General features: G+C 39.8%; 1 protein-coding gene across 2 annotated transcripts in view; it reads right to left on the bottom strand.

Moving 5' to 3' along the window:
- MPPED2 (metallophosphoesterase domain containing 2) overlaps positions 1-18,788 on the bottom strand; it is a 107,573-nt gene that overhangs the window by 56,238 nt on the left and 32,547 nt on the right. For both annotated transcript variants that reach the window (XM_037403323.1, XM_037403324.1), the window contains exon 3: positions 12,899-13,080. In XM_037403323.1, coding sequence (XP_037259220.1) covers positions 12,899-13,080 — 182 coding nt within the window. The remainder of the gene's footprint in view (positions 1-12,898; positions 13,081-18,788) is intronic.

Genomic DNA, 18,788 nt, shown 5'->3' with positions numbered 1-18,788 from the left:
TAAAGAAACTCACCAGATTTTGAAATAATATATTGGTTGTTGATATTACCTTGTGCACGCACATATTGTATCAATTTAAATGATTTTTCTCCATGAATCTTAAGAATATAAAACCCAACAGTCACTGTCTGACACAAACAGATCTGGACCTACTTCCCGTAACATACCCTTTGTCTCTGTAATTTACATTTCCAATTGAGTCTTTTTTTCCTAAAATAAATGATTAAAAGCCATCAAAAAGGAGGTCATCTTGAGAAACAATTATACAGAAAGTAATTAAGCTAATCATAATTATCACAATGTCTTGGTATTTTCACGTACATGTATATTTTCATGTTGCAAAAGACCAGGGACAAGATCTTCCAGACAAAGTAAAATATTTAGTTAAAAGAGAAACAAGTCTGGATATAAATTTCTCACTACTTACTGAAAGAAAACTTAAGGAAGGAAATAAGAATTATGAATGCAGGACCCAGATTTAGATTCTGCCCCAAATTTTTCTGCCTTATTGACAGGGACCACCTTTATGTATGCAGTTGAACCTCCTTTTCTGTGCACAGGGTTGAAATGCACACCCCTATCAGGACACTTCCAACATCTACTACCGATTTTAATATTAAAAAATCAAGGGAAACACATATAATCACCAGAAACATCCTGAATCCATCCTACTTTGAACTTGTCCCCATAATATGTTTTCTGATTTTTAAATTAAAGTCTTTGAGACTTACAAATGCACACAGCAGCAGGCACATACCTCCCTCTGCCTCACAGCCTGGTAAAGCCTAGTGAGTATTTCTAAAAAAAACCCTCCAAATGCATCCTTTTTTTCTGCATCCTAGGAAGGTGGTCAGAGCATCTTATGAGACCAAAAAATCTCAAATACATAAACCAAGAAACTGCTGGTAACTATTTTAATTTTCTTTCTATAATACAGTAGATTTTACGTAACTTCTCAATTTTTATGCATGGAGATGAAATCCTTCGTTTCAAAACTATGATTTTTGAGCACACTGCTGGTAAACCACTAAACATACTGGGGCTCAGACTTACCTGACTACCAATACTAATGTAACATGGATAAATTCCCATAACAGTAAGGGAAAAAATAATAAGCAGGGGCAGCAAGAATAATCGCAAGGAAAATAAACTGAAAGGAAAATGAAGAAGTCAGATAAAATATTTTTATAGTATCCCAAAGGTTTTAAAACCATGTACTGCTGCCTAAAAGCAGGACAACAGCTTTTTAATAACTCTGACAATGTAACATTCTCCAATGTGCTAAAGTAATTAGCTGCTCTTGAAATTTCACCCTGTGATCATGTTTGGTGCTTCCACTTGTAAACATTTAAGTATGAGAGGCAAGTCTGATGTTCAAAGGTGGTTTTAAACATATCTTTGGATGGCAACGCTGGTGTTTCTTGGGAATTGCTTCTTCCTTTTCCAAGCTGGAAGAAGAGAAATCCAAAACCTGAACTAAACTCCCCTTCTAGAAGCAGCCCAACATCCATCTGAAAGCACTGTGTACTCTATCTCAGAGCTACCCCCACAGTCTTTGCATGAAATTTTTACAGAGAATAAAAAAATAAAGTACACAGAGAATGCAAACAGAAATTACAGTGAACTAAAAATATTCAGGCAGGCTTTTATGAACCTCCAGTATTATTTTTCTAATGCCACATTTGAATTTATTATTCTAAATAAACCTAAACATTCCATTATAGTCTTTCAAGATGAACTTGGATACCAGGAATCTCCTGAGCCCTGTAAGGAAATTCCTTTTAATAACCCAGCCCACAGAGGTTTCTTAGCTACTAAAGGAGACAACCAAATCGCCCCAGCTGTATCATGTTATTACAAGGAACTGAATTCCTCTTATGCAGCGTTGGGTTTTTTTTTTCCTAGCCATTTAGAATTGCCTGAGCAGAATGACACATAGCCTCAAATACCTTCCTTATAAATTTAAGCACATATAGCAACCCCAACCACTAAAAAAAAAACAGCAGAAGGAAACTTTCAGCCTGATAAAGGTCTAGAGGGATAATGATGGAAAGTGGTGCCAGCGATTTCTGAGTTCCAAGTCTCACTCCTGCTACTATTTGTTGCCACCTCCCCTCTTCTCCTGGCTTTGCAGAATTTCAATTGCCAAATTATGTTACAGCATCGGGACCTCACAACAGACAGTTCAGACTGAAGTTTCTTTAAAAACCCAAGGCACCGCTCTTTGGATTCCAGTGGACAAACCTATGTGCTGAAATGCCTCCTAATTGTCCTTCCAAAGAACAGATCAATGAAAAATACCATGTGTAAGGTAGACTCCGTTCTGCAATATAGAGTTTGCGTGCTTTATTTGTGATGGAATTCAGGTGAAACTCTTACCTTTCCTATCCCTGTTACAAGTACATTGGCCCTCTGCTGCAGCTGTCTCTGCTTCTTAATAAGGATAATAGTAAGCACATAATGTACTAAGGTAGTGAAATGTTTTTGAATCAAGTTAAATGGATATGAAAGATTTATGGCACTTGTATCTGTGCACCTGATTTACAGTAGCGTTTTCACAAGGCGCTGCAAAATCTGTACGATGCAGAGTCTGTACTTTTTTTGCATACAGAAGTACACCAAGGATTTTGGTACATAAATAAGTATTTCTCTGTAATGTGAGACATTACCATCAAGTGTTAGGGCATGCAGCATTCCCTATTTTTTTACCTAGTGTGCTTTCTGCAGAGTAGGGTCTCTCTTGACATACCCATTTTAGCCATCATTTCTAGACTTTAAAAAAAAAAAAAAAAAAGGAATGAAAAAACTGCTGTAAAAGGGCATGATATGCAGGCCTCGAGCTTTGCTGAATAAAGCAACAACTCTAGTTAATCAGAGCTGGTCATTAAGACCAAGCACTAAGAGAACAGTTATTTCAGTCACTTACACCAAGGTAACAATTTATTTCTTATTTATCCTCCTTTCTGCTAAGGTTTTGCCCTTTCACCTCAGAGGCAAGCATCATTGTTTTTACAGCTGGCTTCATGGAAGCATTTGTTTATGAACGGCTATATTGCTTCCACTATAACTGTACACTCTCTAGTAACTCACCCAAACGCCAGGACCCACTTTAACACAGCTAGCCAGAGCTGTCGGTCACCAGGTCACCAGATCCATGGCTCTTCCTTCCCTGTCCCCAGGGGCAGTGCCACGACAGGGCAGCCCCTCGGCCATCCTGGCTCCACAATTCCCTCCCTGCCTGCCACATGCCAGCTAATGGCACACAACGAGAATTTACAACCAGGAGAGTGCAAATCGAGAATTTACAACCAGGAGAGTGCAAATGGCGAATGGCTTTCGCTCCAGAACTACTCTGGGAATTGCCTCGCCTGGGGTTTTATGAGGGGACGTTACTCTGGGGCCTTTACCCTCAGCACCAGAAGTATGGCTACAGCGACTTTGTTTTATTCCCAGCAACCACTGAAGCTTGAAGCAGGGACAGAGGACAGGAGAAGCAACAAACTACTTCCTCACAACACTCAGGAGACATCTCCTGCATAAAAAAAAGTGGGAAATTTCATGGTTGCCTTGCAGCTTCCCTGCTCACCCCTCAGCAGCGAAGGCAAATGCCAAATGCTGCTCAGGGAGCGGGGGGCTAGAGAGTAAGGCCCGGGGGAGGGCAGCTCAGGTAAAACTAAAGTACAGCTCATTTTTTATCATTTGCAGCTCTGTTTTAAACTAAAACCCTCCATGTCAGCCGATTACACTAAAAAATTTAATGGCAACATTCAGGGGAAAAGGAGCAATTGCACTCCCATACCCAGCCTGGCCTGTAATACTAAAGCTTCTGGTTCATTAGAAAAGATGTACATAATTCTGAGGTCTTTAAGGTTCACTTATCAACAGTTACAGGAAATTCAAAGCGCAGAGTGTTCCCGAGCTCTCATTTCTTAATTTTATTACTTTGGGAAGGAATGAAGCTCTGGGAAAAGCAGGTGAACCTCCACTATTTTATGTCCCTGCGCTCTCATTTGTCTCCCTTTTCTTTGTAGCCTCCGTCCCTCCCCCAGTTTGATGTTATTTTGTTCTCTTCTGTGTTGGCTTTGCATCTTCATGCTTTCCTCCCTACATTGCTATCCCCTGTTGTGCCGCTTTGTTCCTCCTCTGCTAAATGTACCATCAATAGCAAGCACGGGTTTGGTAGCCGTCCCCTCACAGCTGGCGTCCGGGATGAGAGGAGAGCAGCCCAGCTCAGTGAAGTGCGGTGCTGCAGTGACCTGAACCTCGCAGCCACCGCAAGTAATGAGGACCGCCGCTCCCAAAGCCGGGAAGGGCCACCATGTGCCAGCACCCAGTGCTGAGACCAGCCCAGTGCCATGGGACGTGGCAGCACAGTGGGTCCTCCAGCCCTGTGCTGGGCTTTACCCAGAGGTGCTGCTGCCTGTGGATCTGGTAACCCACTTGATGGAGCAAGCACCGTTATTCACACTGTCCTGCGCAGGGTGACAAAGCAGGACAAAGAAAAACACAGATTCCTTTAGCTCTGGGAGAAGAGGTTTCTCTTCCTCCTCACCAGTGGTACCAAAGTGCCTACAAATATAACACCCGTTCTCTGAAATCAATATACTCCCTAAAGATAGTCAATGAAGATTTCAAGCTCTTCTAACAGGCATGACGGGGGTGGATGTGAGAGGTGGAGTTACACAGGGTCTTTCTTTCACAGCCCTTTTGTGCCAAGACATTGTGTCCCGATACATAAAATGTATGCAGAATTTGCCCGAGCTCAAGTACTTGGCTTCAGCTCACTGCAACAACAGGGTTAATTAAGCTACGCAAGCTGCTTATAGCCAGCAAGAAGCAACAATCTTTTTTGTAAAAAAAAAAAAAAAAAAAAGGTCAGTAATTCTTGGAACATTTATTAACCCCCTAGTGCAGGCAATTACTGTAAGATAAAGGTCTGCCAGTCTTGCATTAACATAAATTGCTGCATGTTGCTATTCTACAGCATAGTAATGTCCACAACAGTGTGAATAAATGCTAACATTTGAGTTTTAAGCTTGATTCAACCCCCCCAATCTCAAGAGTTTTAGCAGATTTTCACTCTCAGTGGCTGTTTGGCCGCAAAAAAATTACCATTTTACACAAGCCAAAAGAATGCAGGATGGCATTTCACACAGATACTGTTTTGTAGCTCGGTTCAAGGTAATCTCACACATTTCTGAACATGCAGAACTGAAAAGAGGAAGGGGGGTGGGAAGCACAAAACTCAAAGATCATTCCTGCTCTCCACAAGGTTCTGTAGTCACATACAACACAAAAAAACCCAGCACTGATTAAAAAAAAAAAAAGGCTTTGTAATAGACAGGACACTGCCAACCAGCTTTAAATTGAATTACACAGCCTGCTAATCTTTATGATGAAATAAAATTTCTTTGAACACTACACATTATACTAAAATCTGCAGTGCTTTCTTCCTCCAGCCCCAACCTCTCTGCTCAAAGCGACTCCTCTACCCCGAAACCATTGTTCTTTCTAAGCAGGAATGTGATGCTCTACTAACAGAAAGACTTCTTATTTTAATTAGATATTGCTAATATGGTGTGCGTGATGTGAAAATTTAGTAAAGAGATTTTTGCACTTTGTAGTTTTGATGCAACATTAAATTTGTATGTGGCAAAATAAATCAATGGTGTACAAAGAACACATACTTTGACTGCTTTCCATTAAAATCATTCTCGTATTATGACACATGGCTGCAGCAGCGATGCTGGAGGAAGAATCTGATGACAATGTCTATAAAACTTTCTATTTGGGTGGCATTACTTATTTCATGACTGGTCAATACAGCAACCGTAAATCTCTGTTCTGTTTTAAAGTGTATTTGCAGGAAAGGGGGAATTGAAAGGAAGAATAATTTTGGTTATTTTATAAATTTGTATTGGTTATGGTTTATTATTTGAAACCTGATCATCTTCCTCTTTTAAGACAACAGCGGTCCAGGGAAGCAGATCCAAGAAATGACTGAGCAATTCTTGTGATTCAAAGTCCCATCCAGTAATTGTGCAATACTTTCCATGCTCACTAGCTCCTTTCTTTCACTGAAAATTACTAAATGAGTATGTTATAAAGAGACACTCAATCCAGAACATTATTCTCTTTGAAAGCACATTTCACCTGAGCCAAGTTTTTTAACGGCTGTCAAATCACACCTTAATGTTTGGTTTGACTGACCACGGCAGGTAGTATACAACTTGCATAATGGATTTTAAACTGCATCTCTAGTAAAAAGTTAGTGATTACAGTTTAAAAAAACAACCAAACAATTCAAAGTTTATCTGTACGCCATTAACAGATAGTAAAAACAGTTCCTTGTGAAATTTCTTTATGAAAAGTTGCCAGGAATAACAAGAGCAAAACAAGAAACAGCTTGATCAGATATGAATAAACTTATACTGCTCCTCATGCACGTATTTCACTTTACTCCGTGGAAATTCTACTATCTTGACACTCATTTCCATACAATTTCTGCTGGTTTACCTTTCAAGTTCTACTTCTAGGGTTCTGTTTTCTACAAAGCACCTAGTATCTGACTCAGAGCAGGCGATAAGTATGAAGCAGCAGCTATTACAACGATAGATCAAAAGTAGCATTTTGCATTTTTTTTTTCACTTTTGTTTTCACATTTCACTGTAGATTGCTACATCAAGTAAACACTGTTCAGCTTATTACCAAAAATCCACATGGCTGTATTTTCCCACTATTTTATAAATACAATAAAAATGTAGCATTCAAACTATTTTTCTATTCCTCTGAGGAAAAAAACCCAACCCTAAAATTAGTTTTAATGTATCTAAAAAAGCTGTATACAAATAAAAGCTGAACACTGATGATTGATTTAGTCAAGCCATACGGGAATTTAAAACCAAGTACAAATGAGAAGTTAACTGCGACATTAAACACTCTACTTTAAACATTAAACACTTTGTTCTACTCAGAACAAAAGCAGAAGGAACTATTCTTAAGTAGTGATACTGCAATTAAACCTAACTTGGTAGAAACTTTTTTAAACTTTTCAATAAAGACAGAGTGAGATACATAACCCAGATAACTAAACATATAAAAAAAAGCACCAAACCAAGAAAATTTGAAGACTCTAGATTTCATCTTATAAATCTTGGGGGGGGGGGCGTTAGATGAAATTGCTTCAACATGTTCCAAATTCATAATATTCAGTATCTAGAATTAGTAAGAAAGCTGTCAGAATAAAACTGTGTGTACAGGCTTGCCAGTGGCACCTTTAGGTCTCCGTTAATTCTCCAGTTCCAAGCATCTCTGAAACAGGCAGCCAACATGGTGTGGATCCTGCAAATCACACGGAATTCCTAATGGTATCAGAAGGATAACAGAACACCAACACCAACAGAAGAGGCAACTGCCTTCAGCAGCCAGCTCAACCTCTTACTGAAGTACGTGTATCCCATTCCAGTGTCTGAAACCTGAAGAAGCGTCTCACCAGAGCCACCCACCGAAGACATAGCTGTTTTCAAAATTAGACTAATAGATTTTCCTGGGAGTTGCTTCCCTCTCTCCCAGAACAGCTGTGCAAAACCCATACACACTTACAGGATTAAAGCTACCTCAGCATTTTCCTGCGCTCACAATGAATGCAATTTTTTCTCAAGTGCTAAGAGTTTTGTTCATCAAAATGGTATTTCATGTTTAGTCAATTATTCATTCTAGCTATAACAAGTAGAGCAATATAGGGTTCAAAATATGCTCCAGATGGTAAAAACACAAATCAGAAATAAATCAATTTATAAAAATAGGAAGAGATTTGTTTTTATTGCCATAATTTTACTTTAAAATATTCATAAGCTTCCTTCTGGTTCTAAATTAGTTCAGAGTACTCTGAGCTCTCTGAATTTGGAGAAATTTAGAGCTTACTGCTTTGTTTTTATAAAAAAGCATCCTGTCAGATGCTAAAATGATTCATATCAGAAATATACTTTTACAGAGCAGAAGTTCCCAAAAAAAATTCTTCACCACAATGAAAGAGTTTTTAGTGTACGTTAGCAGAAGGAGCACACTCATACAAAACCCTAAATGAAGTATGTCCGGAGAAGAGAAAAGAAGGGTAGATAAAATGAGGGAATAACTGAGCCAGCCCAGAGAGACTGAGAAAGGATACACAAGGAATGTGAACCAGAATTTTTAAACAGTGATAAGAGCTTGATCTTACTATTAAACTATTTTTTTACAGTACTTTTTTTTTTCAGATTAAATTACACTATCTTCAAGGTCAAACACTATTTTGGCAGGTGTCTGGCTTACAGTTTTGAATATAATTTCAAGTTTCTACAGTACTAATGCAGAAATCTAAGTGTAGGCTGGAACCAACTGTCTGTCCATATCTCTGAGAGCAACAGCACAATTCCAAGGCTCTTCCCATTCCGACATCCATTCCATGTACCAGCCAGCAGTTCCAAGCTGAAGCTGCTATTTTCAATAACTTGACATTCACACAAAAGTGAACTTGGAAAGGGCTGACAATACGTTTCTGAGGACCAACCACATCCATATATGCAGAGCATAACAAGAAAACCTTTCTTTTCACTTCAAGTAACATGATGAACTACACCACAGAAAAGAAGCTGAATTTTTATTTTAGCTCAATCAACAAGGTTTATACTAAAGGCAAGCACATATTACAGGTAAAAAAATATTTATTTCAGTACAAAACCATATGTATTAGTCCACTAAACCATTCACAAAGTTCCTCAAGTTGTTATCCCACAGAAATTAAGAAAAATGCATTAAAAAAAAAAAGACATGAAAGAGGAAAAAAAAATATGGAACAGTCAAGTTGCTAAATCCCAGAACAACTCAGAAAACACCTAGCCAAATTCCACTTCAGCTCCACAGACATTAACCAGCAGTAATTTCACTTACTGGATTTATTCGTATCTACCACTGCAGCATTTTGCCTAGCTCGTCCAGCAATATGCCTTATATTAAAAATTTTCCACTGGGGAGAAAATAAAAAAAACAACAAAAAAAAATGAATAAAGTTAAGAGATAACCACTGGATAAAAAATGAACAAAACTGGCTATTTGAGAAAAATGACTAAACCAGATGCAAATTATTCACACAAGTAAGGATGTGCATAATCAGGCCCATACTAACTGAGCACAATAAACAGACCGTCACTCATTAAAGATTTGTCTGCTTGAATTTATCTTTGCATTCTCTTCAGTTCTTAAAAGTTAGTCAATCACTTCCCATGACACAGGGATGGAAACATTGCACTATGAAGACAGAGCTATAATTAGATATTCCTATATTTCATTTCACATATATGACTGAATGAGAACGGATGGGAAAAATATGAACGGTGACAATAACAGTATGTTGAAACATTCAGTAAGAAATGTATTAGGCATAGAATAACATCTTAATTCTTCCTCAGCACATAATGCTGTGTTTACTGCAAGGTCAGTTAAGTTACTATAAGAGATTTTTAATGAAAACAATTATAAATTTAAAATAACTGTGTTTAAAGCATTTAACAGTCACCAAGGTCAAGTGATTACAGCAGTTACAAGACCCAAGGGACATGTTCACACCAAAACAAAGTGAATAAATTACCTCAGCCAGCATATGTAATCACTAAGTGACCACAGAGGTTATTCAATGTATAAGACCAGAAGACTTTCAAGCAAAACCAATAATGAAAATTTATCAGCTAAAGGGAAAAAAGCATAAGAACTAGTAAAAGTTGCAGGAAAGGCTGAGAGAGAGGAGCGGGAAGGAGCATGTGGAAAGCATATTTTACAACTGGGCTGCCGAGACAAGGAAGGATGAGTGTTAATGAAATGGATGGACAAGACATTTTGCTCAAGTGAGATACCTGAAGAGCTGCAAAGGGATGCAAGACCCAAGAAATAAAAAATTGCAGGATTGACAGAAGTGCTCTCTGTCCTGTCTGACTGGCATATGTAACACCCAGGGCAGTACAGCCAGGCAGGCGTTCAGAATGATCATCTTTGAACTTTTCCCTTGGCTTTACTGCCAAGAAAATTACGGACAGTTATTGTGTTTTAGTTATCCCATTATATAATCCTAGTGGAGATAAGGCTCTGGGGTTTTTACCACAGGGTATGTAAAATAAGCTGTAGAATGAAGCCGAGCTTTGATCTTGCTTCTCTCCCTCATGGTATAAACGATACAGATGCCTTGTCTCCATTACTGCTTCACAACACAACTACCAGTGGAGAAAACTATGCACACAAAGATATGAAAACCCCTTTCTATAAAAGCAACACTGCATCTGATGGGAGATCTCAGCCCATTGCTTTGGAATAAGGTTCTTACCAACTATGATGGAAAGAAGCTGCCTCCCACTGGTATGTATCTTTTAAACTATTACATGTCATCACCTCACAATCTTGAACGTATTAATCTTCACAATATACACAGTCAACAGTAAAATGCAGTTACTCCCATTTTGCAGAGAGGAGCATAAAACAAAGTGGCAAAAGGGCAGGCCTGACTCATAGTATTACAATTCCAGATGAGGACACCAATGCCGCCAGATTCCACAGGGGAATCAATTTTCTGCCTCACCTTATACCAGAAACCTAATAACTGGTATTGTCATATAGATGAAAATGCAAGTGGATTCTGTGCATGTAAAAAAAAAAAAAAAAAGAAAGAAAAAAAGAGAGACAGAAAGAACAGAAAGAAAACAAAAAAAAAAAGGGGGGGGGAAAGGAAATAACAAAAGAAGTTTTCTCTGTGTCTGAAATATGAAAGCCTGAGGCCAAAGCCAGTAGGTCCTCACACAATCAAAGCTTCCAGTTTCAATGACACTGCCAAAGAATGCAAAATCTGCTTTCTCAGATAAATACCATACTGACTTCTACAAGAACTATATATATGCTATAAGAAAGCCCCAAGGTAAATTACTGAGGCTGGAAAAAACCCTATTTCAAAGGGTTAGAATTCTTCTGTTGCAAATGTTAAACCCAGGATCTATGTGATAAAGTAACATCATCATGAAACACCTCTTAGATACAAGGAATGCCAAGTGGCTGCCAATACTATAAGATCACCACATGAAAGGGTGAAAACACACGAGCAGCTTGCTTGTTTTGGCTTTCTGCAGCACTGAGTTAGCATTTTCAAGTGCCAAGCACTGGGCATGGACTCTGGCTGTATCAAAGCAATACTTGTGAAATGACTCAAAGTCCAAAGAGGAACTTGGCTAGCCAGGCACTGCTCTCAGCAGCGCGTTCAGGGTAGACTTTGGAGGTCTGCGCTCTCCAGAAGGCAATTCTTTTTCTGGAGCTGCCTGGCATCGGTACTAACAGAACCTCACTGAACAGCCGTGCTGCCCAGGCTTCCCTCCAAGGACTGCAGCACTGGAGGACCACACCGCCCACCGCTGCACAGCCTCCCACTGCCCTTACCTTGCTTGTTCCTCCTCCTTCGCAACACTGACATTTACAGGTTATCACAAAGAATGCTCCAAAGTTGAGGAAGTTGTCTGTGTCTCTTCCCCCAACCTATGTACCAACCCACCTACTTCTGCTACCGCTTCTTACTTCCCGGTCCTGCGATTACATTCCGAGAAAAAGGACAGCTTTGAGCCCATAAAATCTAGTGCTGCTTTCTAGAAATAAGAATGATAAAACTAAATTACAGTAATATGGCAGTATCTGAAAGCCCCAATCCCACATGCACAGCAATAAAAAGGATGAAAATGTTCTTTAAAATTGGGCTGTAGAAATCAGAGGAGGTCAGAAGGAAGATAAAAAGAACAGTATGGAGAAAATGCAAAGGAGGGTGAAAAGACTGAAAATGTAGAAGCTCTTCTATTTAAAAATTCCTTTTGTAAATCCAAATGTTCTTTACTTATCTCTTGAAGGGTCAGCCACGGAACTCCAATGGAATAAAACGATGCTATTAAAGGCATGTAGAGATGTGGCCATCATACAGCAGGCAAGAGACAGTACACTGAGGGAGGTAAAGCCCGAGGACAAAGCTACGCTTTCAAAGGTTTTCATATAATGCTGTAAATTCATTGTAACGTTTCTTGAAGATCAGTTGCATGAGTCACCTTCACCTCTGAGCATTTCTAGTGCACATGGTGACATGGCAGTACACAGCCAGCCTACCAGTGGCATTTATAACAGGAGCATCCTGCACATTTAGATACATTCCTTGTATCTAAGTCCCCCTCCTTCATTTTAGCCTTCTGCTGTTGCAATTTAATTGCCCTCAAATGTAGCGATATGCTATCAAGGCACTGCTATCAAATACAGCAGAATGTGAAACGTCTTCTACCCAAAAGGCATTGAGTGTGTCCGAAGTTAAAATGCCAGTACCCTAACGCAAAGGGGCAATCGTGTGAAGACCACCCCCAAAAAATTCTCTCCTTCCAAACATCATTATTGATTTTGCCATCCTGTATTGTGGGAAGAAGGACTTCCACCATTCCCAAATATGTTGTAGCTTTCAGCACTGCTTTAAATTATGGTAAACCCAAAATACAGCGAGCAATAGTTTTGGCTGTGGATATAAAACCCCACAGTGTCAACTAATGGGACACCGCATACATTCCTACCAGGTGCCACCACCCCCTCAGCACACACGTAAGGCTACACAGTCCTTGCTGTGGAATGACAGAATCTTTTTCCCCCAAGGTAATGCAGAAATACAGCAAAGTCTCCAAATTTGTCTTAATTAACAGAATCACACTGAGGCTAGAAACAGCACATCACATGAGGACAAGTGAAGTAAGCAGGGGGGGGGAGGGGGGGAAGGGATTTTCAAGTGCTCTAATTCAATTAGGAGGCAGTGACTGACACTTGGACAGGAGAGGTTAACTGGGGTCACCAAAACGCAGTAATTCCTTACCTAACCAGTCATTAAACTTCTTAACCTCTGAGGGCAGTCCCAGTTCGGTGAAATCGCCTGTGTGGAGAAGGATGTCCCCATAAGGCATCTGGATGCCATCTGTTCTGGAGTGTGTGTCTGAGACGCAGACAAATCGCGTGTGGCCCGCTGGTTTTGGAGTGTCATATGGGATAGGGTCGACCCTAAAGCAGACACATAAAGATCTCGTAACAGTTACAAGGTTAAAACCCTCACATCTATTATTTCAGATATCAACACAGAGCTATCTCTACAAAGCGTGCATGCACACACACATCCATTTACACACACCATGCTGGAAGAAATGATTCTGTAAAGCAACACAGCCAAAAATCCAGAAGGAATCACAGTGCTTCTTAAAAACTTACCTGGCAAGAAGGGAAGATTAAAAAATACGGAAGATATGGCCGGTTTCTGATATTAAAGTTAATTTAAACATTGGGAAAAACTGACATGTGAGACTTTGAATTCAGATATATTTTTCCACCCTTTACTTTACACATGAACAGGTACAACAGGTCTCGCAGGTGGGCCAGCAACAGGCTCTCACTTGAGCTGAGCAGCTCAGCAGCTGATTTTGTTCGAGGGCATAGGAAATCCTACAGATTCCAGCAGGAATATTTGTTTACACACAAACAGGTACATTCAGGAGTGCTTTGATGAAGCCTGGAAATTGCAGAACTGAGACTAATGACAACTTCTTACCCTCATACAACGTCCTGAGCTCATCTTCCCAAAATCTATAAAGTCAGGAACTGATACAGCAGAGTACTAAGGAACCATAGATAAAACATTTTTTTTCTATTATCAATGATGTTTAAAATGTAGTTCAGTTGGTTATTTGCAACCTACGTTTGTTAATGTGATCTTGTTAACTATATGCAACCCATCACAGAAGTTTGGTTTTGAGGTGTCTTTTTAAAAAAAAAAATAAGCAGAATAGAGAAAAATAACAGGGAAGAGAAGTGCTTTACACATGCTTAGCGGGTCAGAAGTTCTAATGTGCAACAGAGTAACTTAAACTCCAAAAAGCAATCCATCGCCTGTTTTGGAATAGCAATTATTTCTCTGCAGAGATTTACCATAATTCGATTTGCTCAATTTAACTCAAGATTTGAATAGCACAGCATACAGATTAAACCCCATCCCAACTCCACAAAACTTCAACCCATTCCACCGATGTGCCACTTTGATCATTGTTAGAGCTTAGCTTCAGCTAGAACTTTTGGGGTGTTTAGGAGTTATGTCAGAGTAATACTTCACTTATATCTCAAATCATGCGAGCAGTGAAACCGAGCTCTGAGTATTCTAAAGCACCCAAAATAATGCTGTTCTAAGACTTATTGGGACAAACTGACACAACATCCAAAAATCAGTGTCTGACAGTAAAAAGAGATATTAAACAGGTTTTATTAGTTTTGCTCCCCATCCTGAATGAAAAGAAAAATAACTGGCACACATCACTGTAAATCTGTTTTTCTTAAATCCCCACAGCTGTAATGCGACGTATGATTAGCAATAGAAAATAAAACACAAATCCTAGGAACATGGAGACTTTTGAAGTATTCCTTTATTTACTGGACTGTATTTACTATTTTTAGTAAACTACATTAGTATTTATTATATTTTGAAATGTGTAAAAACTTCCACAAGTGTCTTGAACTGTAGCTCCCTGCACAGGTGAGAAAGACCAAAAGCATCCTCCAAGGAGCAATTCAGCTCCCAACAGTGGGGAGTTTACAGTGGTTCAAGAAATCAAACACTGTACGGGTACGTACTGGTTTCCAATGGGAAAATGTCCACATGAACGCACTTACTAACAAGATTTTACTAAGTCTTTTGTATTTGGTACAATGTTTAATAACAGCTAAAATTTTCACATGGGGGAAGGGGGAAAGACACTATTTGTTAGACTGCACTTTCCCAGGTACCATAATTTAAGCATGTCCAGTCCAACTGTATTTACCATAAATATACCACATTGGTATACCTGGCTGCCACAGTCCACTGAATTAATTTGAGAAATTCAGGCTTTAAAAAATGTGGACTTTAATATGGCCTTTACTTTAAAAGCAGGTTTTACTGCAGGCTGGATTGGTTTGGAGAGGAAGTTTGGTAGATAACTGGTTTTGGTATTGCATCTCCTATTCCACCCAAAGCACCAGGTACAATTAGTTGAGCCATACAACTGGTTACCACTACAGGAACCCACTGCAAAAATCTGACGTCCCACAATCAATGGATTCTTAGTCTTTGCAAGGGTCAGATATTAAGAAGGTTATTATTACAGAGGAAAATTAATTTACCCATTGAAATCACACTGGCAAGCTGGGCAGAACTGTAATTATAGACCGCTTTTGTGTTTGGTGTTTTCCTCCCAATTACTCGAAGGTAAGCAGAAACTTCTTCAATAGTATGTCACACAGTAAACACGGGGGTCTCCATGTCAACACTTCCAAGTACGTTTGCTCCAGACAACACAAAACCCAACACCAACTTCCATCACTACCACATACCTTATTCAGGTGGCCTCTGCTCAAGATATGGACCACCACTGCCTGCATCCTGGTAGTCCAATACTGTCCATACACAGCAGTTACGCTTTTGCTATTCTCTGCAGCTTCCCGACAACCCCTGTTTTGCTTTAGGCAACCCCTATAGGAGCATAACACCAAAATTTGGTTCAGGATTTTTCTATTCATGCCATGACTGATTTACAGAAAATTCTATAATCGAAATACATTAAGTTCCTGACCCTTCTTTCTCCTCTTTACAAACACTACGATGTTGCCAAGTAACCTTTTTTCTAAATCTTCGCTTAATTTCTTCTCTTATTCAGTAGTGCTTGCCCACTAAGTACTTGAAAGTGAGATACTGAAGGTTATTGTGTTCAGCCCATCAATTTATCCTACTCAAAACAGTCCTTCAATAGAAACTTAATAAAAGTGGTGTTATTGCCAGTCCTAAAGGCTCAAGTTTTCTTTTCATCCAGAGCTACAGTACAGCAAACAGTAATGCGAGATTTTTCTTTTTTACTACATCATGAGAGGATTGGCCTCTGAACCCGTGAGATGAGCTGCCGCAGGAGGCCAGGCACTACCACCCTTTCACAGCTTTCGGTGACACACTGCTCGCTAGCAGGCTTCCACCTGGGCTGCCAACGCCACCCCTTCTGCTGGTGGTCTGCTCACCTCACAGCCCAACACCTGCAGCTTACAAACCAACATTTCCGAAAGCTCTGTCATAGTTATGCGCCTGACCCTCACTGCAGTTCAACAGGAGATTAAAATAGTAATTTCAGCCACCACCAGTCTCTGCTCAATCAGAGCACATGCCTAAGAGATTCAACATATCCTTTACCATTTGCTCCAAACAGTGCATCCAGCTAACCTGGACAGTCTCCATCACCACCAATACTTTATTTTTTCAGTCTTGAGCTGGCAGGCTGAAACACTTGACAGATTACTTGATCACTGCACTTGGGAAAGCATGGTCACAAAAAGATGCCAGAATAATTTAGCTGTTCTTACGATAGGATTAATACAGAAATCAGGAAATGGAAAACAACCTAACAAAACAGCCAAGTGTTCATACGTTAGGATTAATACAGAAATCAGGAAATGGAAAACAACCTAACAAAACAGCCAAGTATCAAAACGAATGAGAATTTTTTTTGCCGTAAGTTAGTAAATGATGTTGAGCATCTGACTTCCTTTACAGACAGCTGTTAATAGGTACTTATCTATCCTAAGAGATCTTACAACTTAGAAAACTAGGCGTTTTTCCCAAAGTTTATAAAAGACAGAATGTAATCCCCTAAAGCCGTTGAGCAATGACTGCTTTCTAAATTCATGACGGTAATGTAAGATCTGTCATATTTAATGCACTTATGACAAGGGTTTAGGAATCAGAGGGGATAATGTAATCATCATAGACTTCTATAAGGACCTTGTTTATCCAATAATTACTTGGCTTTACTAAACTGCCCTTACCATCGGTTGTTCTCATTTAGAGGAAGACTCACTCAGGTACAAACCTCATATTTACAGTCCCTCACACGCTGCTGCAGCTGAACCAAATGACAACAAAACCCAGGCTCCAATGTGGCTTGCTCAGCTATCACTAATCAGTATCTTCCTCCAAAACCACGGTTACCATGGCACTTCCAAGACAGCGGGGCCATGTAAGCAAGCAAACCCAGTGCTGCCCCTTCCTTGCCTTGCGGATGCTGCGTGCACAGCCGGGCTGCTGACATCCCAGCGGTGCTGCTCCCGGGGAACATGTGGACTTGGGAGTTCCATGCTGTCCTCATCTACTGGACAGTAAATTTCATCATGGCTTTATGCTTTAAAATCAGAGATTTAGTAAATAAGTGACAATGAGCAATGCAGAAGTCATCAAGGGGGGTTTTGACAGTGAGGTGGGGGGCTGAATTCAGAAATTCACAGAGAAGGAAAACATTGGGCCTTTCACATGCATGGACGCAAAGGACTTGATTTAGGATGTCACGCTATGGAACAGACACATGAGCTGTGTATTTCAGCCCAAGCTTATGCTAGTTCCTCACAATTATGTCTTATAAATCAGCAGCATTAGAAAGCACCTCTGAGACAGCAAGGGCAGTGCAGCCCTCCAAGAAACAGAGCTGCAGGCAGAATTACACCAGGACCCTGTTTTCAAAGAAAATTCAGAAAAGACACAAGCACCATTTTTCTGAAAGAGCTAAAAGTTTTGATTGCAAACGATAATTCTGCATGGTTGAGTTCAAATGCTGAAAACACAGGGCTCTGGCTGGGTTAGCCGGTCCTCGGGAATGCCTGTGCTTAGAGAGCTGAACCCACAGCCTTCCAACCTCCCCGCTCTCCTGAGCTTTGAGATATGCAGACCCCAAATCCCCTCTTACAGAACAATTCCCAAGAAACCAATTCATCCAAGAAGATGGAATAAAAATCTTAAACATTAAGCCAGGAAGAATTTCCAGTTCCTAACATTGAATAAATCACACAGATTAATGTGGCACCTAGGCTGCAGAAAACATTTACAGATGCTAAAAATCCCTCCTGCTGCCCCAAACCCTTCAGCTCAAACCAGCACTATAACTGCTTACAGGCCACTACTTTTTAAGCTGGTTCTGTTGGCTTTGCTACAGGTGAGCAAGTCGGCAGTCAGCAGAGACCACCACGGACGGGATTTTACTCCTTCCCAGGCCCACCAGACGCACAAACAGTCCCATGACCTACGGCCCCCATCCTTCCCAGACTGTGCCACATCATATGATGCCTTTTCATCTCTTAATAATTTCTCCATTGGGTTAGATCTGTGACTGAATTTGTGGGTTTGTTTTTTATGACATTTAAATTACTATTCATTATAAATCCATTTAAGCACAGACTTCAAGTCTGTGTAGCACATAAAATCCGTGTGTTGTTGTACTTACTCTACTGTTTTGGGAGTCATTTGGAGACATGCTATATAGAATAGTTAATAGATTAAAACCCTATCTATTTTACTAGCTTTTAAAAAAACACCTACTCATACTTGCTACGAATACTGTGTTTTATTTATTTACACAGTTTAGCTTCCTCTTGCAGAATCTTCATACTCTTCCTGCTACTCCTATTCTCAAAATTTGTAAACCAAACCTTTTCAAAGAGCCAGTTAGCTTGGTATATTTATTTTAGGATTAAAATACAAACATTTTCTGCAAAAACTCATAAAAAAGCTTGTTTCTAAGTGCTGTTAGTTCCCCCTCCCCAGCTAAAGCAACAAAAGGTAATTTTGTTGCAACTGGAAAACAAAAGCAATATAGTATCATATTTTTTTCAATATATCTTCAGCTTTTTCTTTCTTTGAACTCATAGCTCTGTCTCTA

Source organism: Falco rusticolus, chromosome 10 (assembly GCF_015220075.1).
Source record: "Falco rusticolus isolate bFalRus1 chromosome 10, bFalRus1.pri, whole genome shotgun sequence".
Lineage (NCBI taxonomy): Eukaryota > Metazoa > Chordata > Aves > Falconiformes > Falconidae > Falco > Falco rusticolus.
This window is presented reverse-complemented; position numbering and strand designations above follow the sequence as displayed.